Genomic DNA, 12,622 nt, shown 5'->3' with positions numbered 1-12,622 from the left:
TAAACATCTCTTCTTATCCTTCTTTTCCAGACTAAACAACCCCAGCTCTTTCAGCTGGTTCTCATATGATGCCCTCCAAACCCCTCCCCAGCCTCATTGCTCTTCTCTGGGCACACTCCAGGACCTCAACATCTTTCCTATCCTGTGCCACCCAAGACTGAACATAGTACTCAAGATGTGGCCTCCCCAGAAATGAGTACAGGGGCACCACCACTGTCCTACTCATGCTGGACACACCAATTTTGATACAGGCCAAGATACTATTGGCTCTCTTGGCCACCTGGACACACTGCTGGCTCATGTTCAGCTCATGTCCTTTGAGTATTTAGGAAGACTTTTATCATGTCAGAGATCCATGCAGATGAACTTCTGGTTAAAACAACAGGAATGACATCATATAGAAAGTGTTGGTTTTGATGGTGCCCAAAGAGGTCACTGTGAAAAACCCCATAGCAATCCAGTCAAGGCCTTGTCACTTTACTTGAAAACCCAAAGGCAATTTTTTTAGTTTTGCTTCTTTTAAAAAAAAAAAAAAAGACATGAACAAAATAAATAAGCTCATAATTTCCTGGATTTATTAGGATACAAATTTTAATTATTTCTATATTTTATTTCATAACATACTAAAATGTGACTTGATTTTGTGGAATTTGATTTTCACAGGGAATTCTATGTCAGTACAGCTACACTCTCTGAAGTTCTGATTCAGCAATACATATTTGTTCTGTTTTTTTGTTGCTGCTGTTTTTGTTTGTGGGATTTTTTCCTTTAAATATCTCTTTAGATACCTCATATTTGTTTACCAAAGGTAATGTGGGATGAAAGATATCAACCAGAAGGTAAATTTCTGCAGTTAATAAATAAGAACCTAGAAGATCAGGAGACAGAGTTATCTGGAGTATTTCTCTACTGAAGTATACAGACGGTAAATGAAGTTTGATAATTTGAGAGGGAAATCATGTTAAACTTGGTCTCAGGCTAAAATGCTAGACTGTGGGTCCAGTAACACTAATATAATCCCAGCAGCAAAATATAAATACCTTCTCATGGTGGAAGATACTGTTCAAGTTGATTTGCCTTCTGAATTCTGACAGAACTAAGCTTTTTCATCAAGTTAGAAAAGCTGTTTCTCTTTTGCTGCTTACTTAAAAGGATTTTCATTCAGAGTATTAGTAAGCTACTTGGGGAGAAAAGGGGAATCCTAATTATCAGATCACAAAAAGCAACACAGGCCCTAGAGTTCTTTTCTTAAGCTTCTGCATCAGCATTTTCCTTTCAGGTTTAATATTGAGCCAAGCAGGCAGTACTTAGGGACTCAGCTGCAACTAGCATTGACTTTATACTTACCCCAAGCCATAGTGTTGGTATTTAAAACAAGATGACACTGAAAATTCATTTTAGGGTCCACTTCACTCACTATGTGTTTTCACAAGCAACTCACTGAGTAACATCACATCAAGTATTTAAAAAAATAAATTAGGAGAAACAGTAGTTTCTTATGCCATCTGCATGAGATATACATAATGATCTAATCCAACTTCTCTTTCTAATTTAAAGCTGTGAACAAACACACACACGAACAGAGCTGATTTAGAAGAAACCATGACAAAAGCAGTTCCGATTAGCTTCAGTTTCTCACTTATAACCAAAATATATCAATAGCAGAAAAGGACTTGGGGGTGCTGCTGGATGAGCCCAGAAGGCCAATGATATCCTGGGCTGCATCAAAAGAAGCATGGCCAGCAGATGGAGAGAAGTGGTTCTGCCACTTTATTCTGCTCTGGTAAGACCTCACCTGGAGTGCTGTGTCCTGCTCTGGAGCCCTCAACACAGGAAGGACATGGACCAGATGGAGCAGGTCCAGAGCAGGGACATGAAAATGATCAGTAGGCTGAAACAGCTCTGCTACGAAGACAGGCTGGGGGAGCTGGGGCTGTTCAGTCCTTGTCCATGTGCTTTGCCTAACATCTTTCCTAAAACTGTAACACCAGTATAGACTTAACATCTAGGGCAACACTTGCAGCAGATGGCACATTATGCATCTCAGACAGTGAGGGCAATGTGTGCTGATACCCACTAGGCAGATTAGCATCACTTGCCTTGTGCTAAGGATTTCCTCTTCTTTCTGGCCTGGAATTCCCGTGTTCTGCTTAGGGATAAGCAGGGTACAGTTTTAATGGGGATTTAGAAATAAGACTTCTGTTATTACTAATAGGAGATGCATGACTAATTCCCAGTGCATGTGGTAGAAAGAGGACCTGAGGGTCTGTTCTGTTTTCAGTAGCAGACTGATTTTATTTCAAAACCTAAATAGGAATCTTGAAAAATAACAAATTGAAAGCCTGATTTAGATCTGTTGTATTAGAACTGTCCTCTTGTGCAGTGGGGCTATAATCCTCAGAAATAGGCAGCAAATTAACCCTCTAGACTTTTTCCCCTGTCTCTACTTAGACATTAGCATCAGATACAAACAACCTTAACTTCTTTATAATATTTCTTTCTGCAAGTATGTAACCCATGAAGTAATAACCTAGATGTAGTGAATGGATATCTTGTAATGATGGGTCACATATTTCTACAGTGAAATAAAAGGAATTACTTCATAAGAAGCTTATCGCTGTATTTCAAGATAAGCAAAAATCACTACATATGTAGGAGGTCAAAGAATATTTTATAGCACTTAGTTTGTCAGATTTAAACAAGAGGTACACCACTAGAGAATTACTGGCTAAACCAGTTTCTCAGTTTCAAAGGGCTTGTAGAGGATGTATTCACACATTCACAATTCCATACGACAAATTAAATAGTTGATTAATATTTTTCAAATAATAAATAACTAACAAAAATGAAACCTGAATAGGGAAGAAAAGATGTCTTGCATATATATTGTTTAAGCATCAACAATTCTTAAATTCCCAGCTTCATACAGAGTCAAAAAAAAAAACCACCAAACCAAAACTGACAAAGCATGATCCAAGTGAAATACAGATCTAGGAATGTGCCTGGTTGTAACTGTAATCATCCTTCTCCCCTAAAGACCACACACTGCTACTGTAAGAGGCAACAGAAGAATGAAAACTAATCTCAAGGAAGAGTAGACAAGTCAAATACCTAGTCAGTGAAACCAGTTCTCTAAGATCCAAAGAGCAATTCTTTGTTTCACTTGACATTCTACAAAACATACACAATAAAGGAGAAAAAAATGAATTCTGCTTCAGTTAAAAAAAACAACGGTTTCAATGCAGTAAAAGTTGTAAACTGTGTCTTATCCAATGTTTCACAGAGACACTTGTAAGAGATGTTTTCTAAATATTCACTGGCAGGCTGTGGTGTAGATGAGGAATTGCAGATCGATTGCAAACTATTTTCAAACTGTACAACTGCTCCTCACTATAGAGTGGGCAGTGAAACCTCTAGCAAGATATGACAGGCTTGCCCATGTGAACAGGAAGAAAAATGACTGCAGTGTTTAAGATATGCTATCAGTCTTTCTAGGGTTATTAAGAATACTTGTGGATGGGATTGCTCGTGAAAACTTCAGTTCTGGAAATCTGTTGGTGAATGACTACATTCCAACTGGTCACCGTGTTTCAGAAGACATGTTGAAGTTGTTACTGTAAGATAAAACTTTCTGACAATTGTGTTTATTAATATGAAATCTGAATTTTTTTTATGTATTGTCAAGTTGTTATTCTGGAAAATACCATCTGTAACCATCTAGCTATTTAGCAAGAGGATTTTGCTCATGCAGAATTAGTCTTCCCAGTAATTTCCTAGGCTTCCCCATCTCTGGTAATTCATATGACACACAAGCCTAAAGGATTATGAATTTCTCATGAAGCATTTAAGATGCACATGCAGTTACCTTTCTCAAAAAAAATGTGCATTTCTGTCCATTATTATTTTATCAGACACTAAAGTGGTATCTTTCCTATGGAAATCATAGGGACATAAGTGTCTTTAGAAAGATCTGAAATGTTAAATTCAACACAAGAAATTATTTTACATAAAATTATGAGGGCAGTCTTCTATCAAAGTTTGCAAGGTTTTTACAAATGCCCTAATAATGGAAGGCAAGTTTTTATAACATTTTAAGAGCAAAGTAAGGATTCTCTTGAAACAAAAGCAAAGGAAATGGCCTGTCTCTTCCTTGTAATCCTGCAATTAAGGTACACTTCACAACTGATTAAAGCCAGAATCCAAGAATTATCATCTATCAGTCAAACACATCATATAACAACAGGAGCTGCTATGATTCTTTCCCTGATCATACTGACATTTCCATTTTCATCTCCATATCATACAAGATGCCTGAACTGTGACCATGAATTTTAAAAAGCTTAGGTCACATTAGGGTCTCTTTCTTCCTGATGAGATTATGGAACAAGACTGAATGCTTGAAATTAGGGTCCTAAATTAAAAATAAATAAATTAAAATACCTTATTTAATATATCTTTCTCTTAAAAAAATATAAAACTGTTTTGGATATTGAAATGCTGCTTTGGTATGGTTGGTTTGTTTGGCTTCGGGTTTTTTTAATCGGATAACGATTATTTCTTCATTATCCTGGGATGCATCAAGAAAAGTGTGTACAGCAGGTCTAGGGAAGTTCTTCTTCCTCTCTACTCTGCCCTGATGAGACCACACCTGGAATGCTGCATCCAGTTTTGGGCTCCCCAGATCAAGAAAGACAGACAACTGCTGGAGAGGGTCCAACAGAGAGCCACGAGGATGATTAGGGGACTTGAGCATCTCCCCTATGAAGGGAGACTGAGAGACCTGAGGATGTTTAGTCTGGAGAAGAGAAGACTGAGAGGGGATCTCATCGATGTGTATAAATATCTGAGAGGTGGGTGTCAAGTGGAGGGGGCCAGGCTCTCTTTGGTGGTGCACAATAACAAGACAAGAAACAATGGCTCCAAACTTGAACAAAGAAGATTTCACCTGGAAATAAGGAGAAACTTCTTTACAGTGAGAGTGACAGAGCACTGGAACAGGCTGGGAGACTTTCAAAACCCACCTGGATGCATTCCTGTGCGGATTACCCTAAGTGATTCCTGCTCTGTCAGGGAGGTTGGACCTGATGATCTCTTGAGGTCCCTCTTCTGACCTCTAATATACTGTGATACTATGATTATGAACATAGAAAAAGGAAGTTGTTTTCATCTTGGAAGACACTGATACCTGTACTAAAAATACAGATTAAAATTTTGTTTGGAGATTATTTGTTTATAAGAATGGGACACAAATAAGAAGCTTAGCATGAAAATAAAATTACTTTGTTTATGTATTACTTACAGCCTTCATAAATATCTGTTGGTATGTGGACTGCTGCATGCTGGTAAGATGTCTGCCGTCGGAAAACAGGATCTTCTTCAAACACAGGTCTGATTCTCTGGCTGCCAGATTCTGTGTCGTTCTTTTCCAGCTTGTTAAAGAAAGATATGTACAAAGGCAACATATTACAAAGTATGCTAAAAAAAAAAATAAATTCATTCATATTTGCCTCTTCTTACATAAAAGACTCAGCCTAACACCTTACACATCTAAATTTCCTAAGTGCCTGGAATTTTTATACCCACAATGCAAAGCAGATTCATTTTCTTTTATTATTTGTAATTAATTGTCCTGAATCTTAAATACAAATACTGTATATTTCATTTTTTTCCTTCTCTAGATTATATAGTTGTATTGGTTAAGCTGACTGGCTCTGTGTTGCAGGAGGGTGGAGAAGTCTGTTTTGTACTGCAAGGTGATCTTGCTTTGGGGCAGAACAGACAGTAAATGATATGTGCTGCACGATATTGCTGCTGACCATGATGTAGATGGTCTAGAATAATGGGTGGAGAATGTACTGGTCTAAGCTGACTGGCCCCACTAGAAGGGACAGGGGATGGGGCTACCCCTCACCACCCACAGTGGCACAGCAACAGCTAGATTGTCTATTCTGCCCCATGCTGATATTGTGCTCACTGCTTGACAGGAAAGGGTAAATCACAAATCTTTAAATGGTACTACTAATACACATTTCATAAACAGACTTTTTGAGAAGCAGTGGTGCACACCTAAAGAAAGGTAATGAAACCTTCTTAGAACTCCTGGTTGAAAAAGATTTTGTTGAACGGTTTCTTTTAATTATAAATCTCAATGAAATTTCATGTAACTTTTTATATACAAATGCCTGGATGGAAAGGTTCCCAAATAACCAGGTTCTCAATCCTCTACCTGCCTTGGATTCCCACCCTCTTTCATATGTCTGCACCCCAATTTATTGATTTCTTCCAGTTCACTTAGTCATTTGGGCAATATTTTAAAAAATTGAAAAGCAGAGAATTTTTTTTCACTCAGCTACAAAAATTGCACAAGGTACGGAAATCAAGGAGGTAGTGAGGACCAGAGGGAAGGTGATATTGTCTTCATATGGCTCAGCTTAAACGGTCACAGGAGGCCCCATGGCATGAGTAGGCTGCCACTTAAATCAGTAATTAATTAATTATGATACCAAACGATTAGCCATGCTGGCTATTCTTTACATGCTTCCACTGTGTCTGATCCCCTATCACAGAAGGCAGCTAAATTTTAACTTACTCACAAAGTAATCTAGTTCAGCTCCTGTATCCTTATCTGCTTCTTCAGAGGTTTACAGACAAATATTATTCTAAGCACAGATTCAAATGCTGCCTGAAGTAAGCAGAAGACTCTGATGGATTTCAAGAAGGTGGTTTCCCATGGAAACACAAAGGACAGAAATCATCTAATCAGTGACATCCACAACAACATAGCAGTGTTGACCTCATCACTCCAGGCTACCTTCATAGTCAGTGAAGAGAAATGGGCATTTTCAGAGTGCAATTCATCTCATCTTAATTAGATACCTATTCTCCCATGATATCAATCACACCTTAGAATTGACTCCTATTTTCCGCTGACTATAAAAGTAGCCTTAGGGCAAGTTGCCTAGATGCAGAAGTCTGCAACATAGCTGTCTAGAATTAGGTGAGATGAATCCCACAATGCAAGTGTATTACACTTACGGAAGAAAAGGAGGTGGGTACTAATTTTGACTACTTTTATGCAGCATAACTGCTGTATCTTATGCTAAATAAGTTAAAGTCCTTACTTTATGCTTCATCCTGTTGGATGAGACAGAAGGAAAAGCATAATTTAATACTCAAATAGGATAATATTTTATCTTTAAGGAAAACTGTTACCGTGTACAGTCCAGGTATATCATGGCATTAAATAATATACATTGATGACATGTGTAAATTACCTAAAACCTTTATCTTCCTAAGAACAACACCTAAGCCGACATGTTGTATTTTACTTTCACATGTGTGGTATTATTTTCACTAACAATTTTTGTGGACACAACAACCTGTTACAGAGGTTCCCAACACAACTCTGAATATCACAGAATCACAATATGTTAGGGGTTGGAAGGGACCTCTAGACATAATCCAGTCCAACACCCCTGCTAAAGCAGGATCACCTAGACCTGGATGCACAGGAACACAGGGAGGTTTTGAAAATCTCCAGAGAAGACAACTCCATAACCTCTCTGGACAGCCTGTGCCAGTGCTCTGTCACCCTCACCACAAACGTCTTGTCATGTTAAGGTGGAATCGCCTGTGTTTCAGCTTATATCCTTTCTTTGTCCTATCACTAGGCACCACTGAAAAGAGACCATCACCTTCATCTTGCCACCCATCCCTCAGGCATACTTTGCCATTTAGATGCTCCTAAGACAATGTCTTAGTTTTGGAATGTGCCACTCTCTCAAATCTTCCAGAAGTTTAAACCGTGTATTGGGTATGGCTGGGATTGAGTTAACTTTCCTCATAGCAGCCCTCATAGTGCTGTGCTTTGTATTGGTAGCTAGAAAGGTGTTGATAACACACCAGTGTTTTGGCTACTGCTGAATGGTACAGCATTAAGGCTCTCTCTCCGAACTACCTCCCAAAGGGCAAGAGAGGTGGGCAGGAGGCTGGGGTCAACCCGTAAAGCAGACCCAAGACGACTAATGAGATATTCCATACCATATAATATCATGCTCGGCAATACAAGCTAAGAGAAAGGAAGGGGAGACAAAGGCCTGCATTATTAAGACATTTGTCTTCTGGAGCAACCATTGTATCCTAAGGCCCTACTTCCCATGAAATAGCTGGACATCACCTGTTGATGAGACACAGAGAATAAATCTTTTCCTTTCCTTCCATGCACAGCCTTTGTTTTTCTTTATTAGAACTGCCTTTACCTAGACCCACAAGACCTCTGTTTAACTTATTTCCTCTCCCCTGTCCTGCTGGGAAAGAGGACAGATAGAGGGGGTTGTGATACAGTGGTTTATATACTTGGAAACAAGTCAATCCTCTACAAACTATTATAACTTATTTTGAAATGCACAAACTGGAGCCAAGATCAGTAACAGTTTATGCATTCCATACTTCCAAACAACACAGTGATCCTTTCAGACAATATCATATGGCTCAATCTTTATTTAGTTTTTTGGTGTTTATTGCTTTTTAATTCTACATTATCATGCAGTGTATTTTTTTCTCCCTGTAGAATTGGAATGTTATACAGTAAACAAATTATGGAGTCTGTCTTTTGACTTCCTGCAGTTCAATGTAATGAGTTTATGTAGTTCTTCAAATGCAATTTCAATAACCATGTGAGAGAATGTCTCCTGTCTGAAAGCTGTTTGATTTTAAAACACCCTAAATCTCTAATTTCTGAAATTAATACCAATGACTATAAATTCTCAGTATTTTCACAGACTGCTTCACACACACAAAAAGGATCACCAAGCCACATTATTACAATAAACCACCAGAAATAATGGGTGTTTTCCACAATAAATATTTTGGAGTGAGAGGGGATGATAAAAGAGAAAGATGGTGAACCACAAGGTCCATCCCATCAGGCCTTGCACAGAAGTTTTCGTACTATATTATATTTAATTTTCCTGAAGTATTTGAACACAAAAATCACCTTTCTTCTGCTTTGTATTTACATTTCAGTCCAAGAAATAGATACTAGCTTTCAATCTCTTCTGTTACTCATGTGCTATGGAAGAAATCTGTTGACAAAATTTGATTAAACTTTGTTGAAACTGAAACAGTTTAAATAATCCACCTGAATGCCTTAAACTTTCAAATGTTACTGTGTTTGCCACATTTCTAACAGCATACATACAGAGGCTCCCCCCAAAAGTCCTGTGATAAAATTCTGCTCTGTTGTTCCTTCTAACAATATGCCATGATACCAAAACAAGAACATGAATCTAAAAAACTCAATTTAATTGATGCAGAACAGTGGATGTGCCAGAACTACATAAAGTAATGTAGAAGCTTTTTGTATCCCTATTGTTGACTTTTCCTGAGAGTATTTTGTGCTGTACAGTTCCAGTATTGAATCTGCCCCTAAAAAAAAAAAGACACCAAATGACAAAACCCTATACAAGTTTTGCCATTTTCTTCATGTGGGATTAATTTTACTATTAAATCTAAAGGTGTCTGAACTATGCTGCACACAACAGAAAATTATCAGAAGAATTACAGGTGAATTAGCGTTGTACTCACTCAGGCCACTACCTCCTAACCAGTCAAGACTAATGCTAGGCCAGGCTTTACACATCCAATGTTTATAGTGGATTCTTCTATACAAACTTAAAATAATTTTGGGTTTTATTCATCAAAATTATGACTCTAAAGTAACTGTTGTCCAAATTAGAAAAGATAAGAAAAGATTAAAAAGGAAAACCTCAATGATATTAATTATTTTAGGTTAGTATATCTATTAAAAGCCTGACAAATGATGCCATTGGTTGGTACAGTTTTGGAACAGAGTTAACCATTTTTTTTCAGGAAAGCAGCAAACCATATTTTGAAGGAAAGTAATCCAGCAAGTGAATATAATTAAAATCCAACTCCAACCATTTTTTCTCTCGAGTCAGAAGCTGAAATGCAATCAATACTGGCACAGGAAAATCCCACAGGAGATACTGTCCAAAGATTAATTTTCTCTGTATTCAAACCTGGCCTTACTTATTGAATTACATTGTTACCTACCACTGACAGTCAGCAAAATATCTTACTCATTTCTCTGCAATGAATCTCCAGACCTATTTCTCCCTCCCTTGTGAGACAAACAAACTCCATTTCACTGTTTGTCTCACATTTGTGCCATTTTAAGGTCAGTTTGTTGTTTGCTGTGTTGTTTCTTTTAAACTAGAGTATATTTTCATGTCTCTATTGTTCACCATCAAAATAAAGGTAAACTGATAACAAAAATTCAGGTAAAGTGGATTCTTCTGTAGCTGTTCTTTGTGGTCTTGGCTAACCCAATTTTGGCATGACCGAAAATAAAGCGGAGGTTTACATTCTGATTTTTTACGTCAAATACTGAGAAGAAATAATGCAACTTCTCTCTAATTTGTGTTCACAAAGCCCTTCAATGTATGCACATGAGGTAACTGGAAGCTTTATGCTAAGAAGTGCCAGTTGAAAAATCATATAATGGCTTAGGTTGGAAGGGACTTTAGAGATCATCCAGTCTAACCTCCCTGCCATGGCAGGGTTGCCTCTCAACTGGACTCAGTTGTTCAAGGCCTCATCCAACCTGGCCCTCAACAGCCCCAGGGAGGAGGCATCCACAGCCTCCCTGGCCAACCTATTCCAGAGTTTCAGCACTCTCATACTAAAGAACTTTTAAGTCTAAGATCCAGCCTAAACCTACTTTCCTTCAGCTTCAAATCATTCTCCCTTGTCCTATTGCTAGACACCCTTATGAAAAATTCCTCTCCAGCCTTCCTGTGGAATGAATCCATTTAGTATAGAAAAGCAAACCACCATTAAACCAAAATGAAAGAAGGTCATGTCAGGAAGCTTTAGCCTAGTTTAGCTGCCAATTTCACTTTCTATCATCACAGCCAGAGGAAGATCAGTGGATTTTGTTTCTTTGCTAATAAATTTTCATTTAGTTGAAAAGAACTGGTTACTGAAGAAATAAGATTTTTCTTTTTTAAAAAGCAAACCCAAACTTGGTGGGTTTTGCTTCTTGCAGCTGTTGAAAACCAAAGGCCAAAAAACTGATATTAATTTAAAAAATACCATCAATGAAACATAAAGAAAACCCACAAGCAAACTGAAGCAATCTTCAGTTGTTTTCTGCAGGCAAGCTCTTTTCAGGATCAATGTAGAAGTGGCTCAAAGCATCAGAACATATTTCATATCAGGATAAAAGAATATTACTTTTCACCCTAGTATCCCTAGGCTTTGTTTTGCATAAAATTTCACTGTTTCTATGGTTTTAGCAAGACCAAAATTCTATCATTCCATTTATTCATAGAATCACAGAATGGTTTGGGTTTGAAGGAACCTCTTCAGGTCACCTAGTTCAAACTCCATCTATAATGAGCAGGGACATCCTCCACTAGATCAGGTTGCTCAGTCTTGTAGAGACTCACTTTGCATATTTCCATGTATGGGTCCTCAACCAACTCCATGGGCACCCTGGTTCCAGTGTTCCACCACCCTCATGCAATCTAAATCTGTTCCTCTCAAATTTAAGACCATTTTCCCTTGTCCTATCACTACAGGCCTTTGTAAACATTCCCTCCACAACCTTCTTGTAGGCTCCCTTCAGGTACTGGAAGGCCACTATTAGGTTACCTTCTCTCTTCAATAAGTTTTGTATTTTCACCTACAAACTGTAAAATTTTGAACCTCTGAGTCTCACTGCCCAAGTTTCTTTTGGTGAACATCCTGTTCTGCTCTGTACAAAGTTATGATATTATATAAAAAATAGCCACAGATTTTTTGCTGCACTCAGGTCCTTATTCAAAATCAGATACGCTGTTCTGTTGTTTCCTTAACCCTTCTTGAGGAAAGTCATTCAGCAGAACTATGTGCACAGCTCCTTCAACACTGCTGATGGCCCCATTAAAATTTACAACTGGAGCTGAGAGGGAGAGTAAAATAAGATGTTGTTTGAAGCACATGGCTCAGCAATATACCTGCAGCTAACAAAATATGGGAACAGGTCTTCTAAAGACAAGACAGAGAAGTCAATTTTGAAGAGGCAGTATTTCTAATAGCCACAGCACTTTCATTGCATTTTAGATAATGTCATGAGTGCATTTGTTTCCAATAACTGTTTCTATTACCTTTTTGATAGATGTGATTTTCCAGCTGTGGGAAAACTGCCAAGTGCATGTAAATGGTTGTGACAGAACTGTAAAAAGTTTACCTCACTTTCGTTTGTGTGGCAGTGGGGGACTGCAGCCTTCATTCAGCTACACAGAGATTTTAAGAAAAGTTATGTCCTTCTCTCTACTCAGAGACAAAACTCAATGAAAGTTACAAAAAACCTTAAGAAAACAGTTGGCTCAGAGCTTCAAAATTCTTATGTTATCTGGTTAGACAACAAAGGGATGTCAAACATAAGAATATATACAAATTCATATAAACAAACACAAGAATATATAAATATAAGTATACACACACAGATGGTCATGGTAGCTTCAGATACAGGGAACTAGTTTTCTACACTAGTGTCATGCCCAGTTTCATAGAATCATTATTGTTGAAAAAGACCTTTAAGAAAGAGTCCAGCTGT

The 12,622-nt window shown here is 37.9% G+C and overlaps 1 protein-coding gene across 3 annotated transcripts in view; it reads right to left on the bottom strand.

The window, feature by feature from the left end:
• The window catches only part of CACNA2D1 (calcium voltage-gated channel auxiliary subunit alpha2delta 1), a 354,317-nt gene that overhangs the window by 144,316 nt on the left and 197,379 nt on the right, over positions 1-12,622 (bottom strand). For all 3 annotated transcript variants that reach the window (XM_054399510.1, XM_054399509.1, XM_054399508.1), the window contains exon 6: positions 5,300-5,429. In XM_054399510.1, coding sequence (XP_054255485.1) covers positions 5,300-5,429 — 130 coding nt within the window. The remainder of the gene's footprint in view (positions 1-5,299; positions 5,430-12,622) is intronic.

The sequence above is a fragment of the Indicator indicator genome, chromosome 3 (genome assembly GCF_027791375.1).
Source record: "Indicator indicator isolate 239-I01 chromosome 3, UM_Iind_1.1, whole genome shotgun sequence".
Classification (NCBI taxonomy): Eukaryota; Metazoa; Chordata; class Aves; order Piciformes; family Indicatoridae; genus Indicator; species Indicator indicator.
The sequence above is the reverse complement of the archived record's forward strand: the minus strand, read 5'-3'. Positions and strand labels throughout refer to the sequence as shown.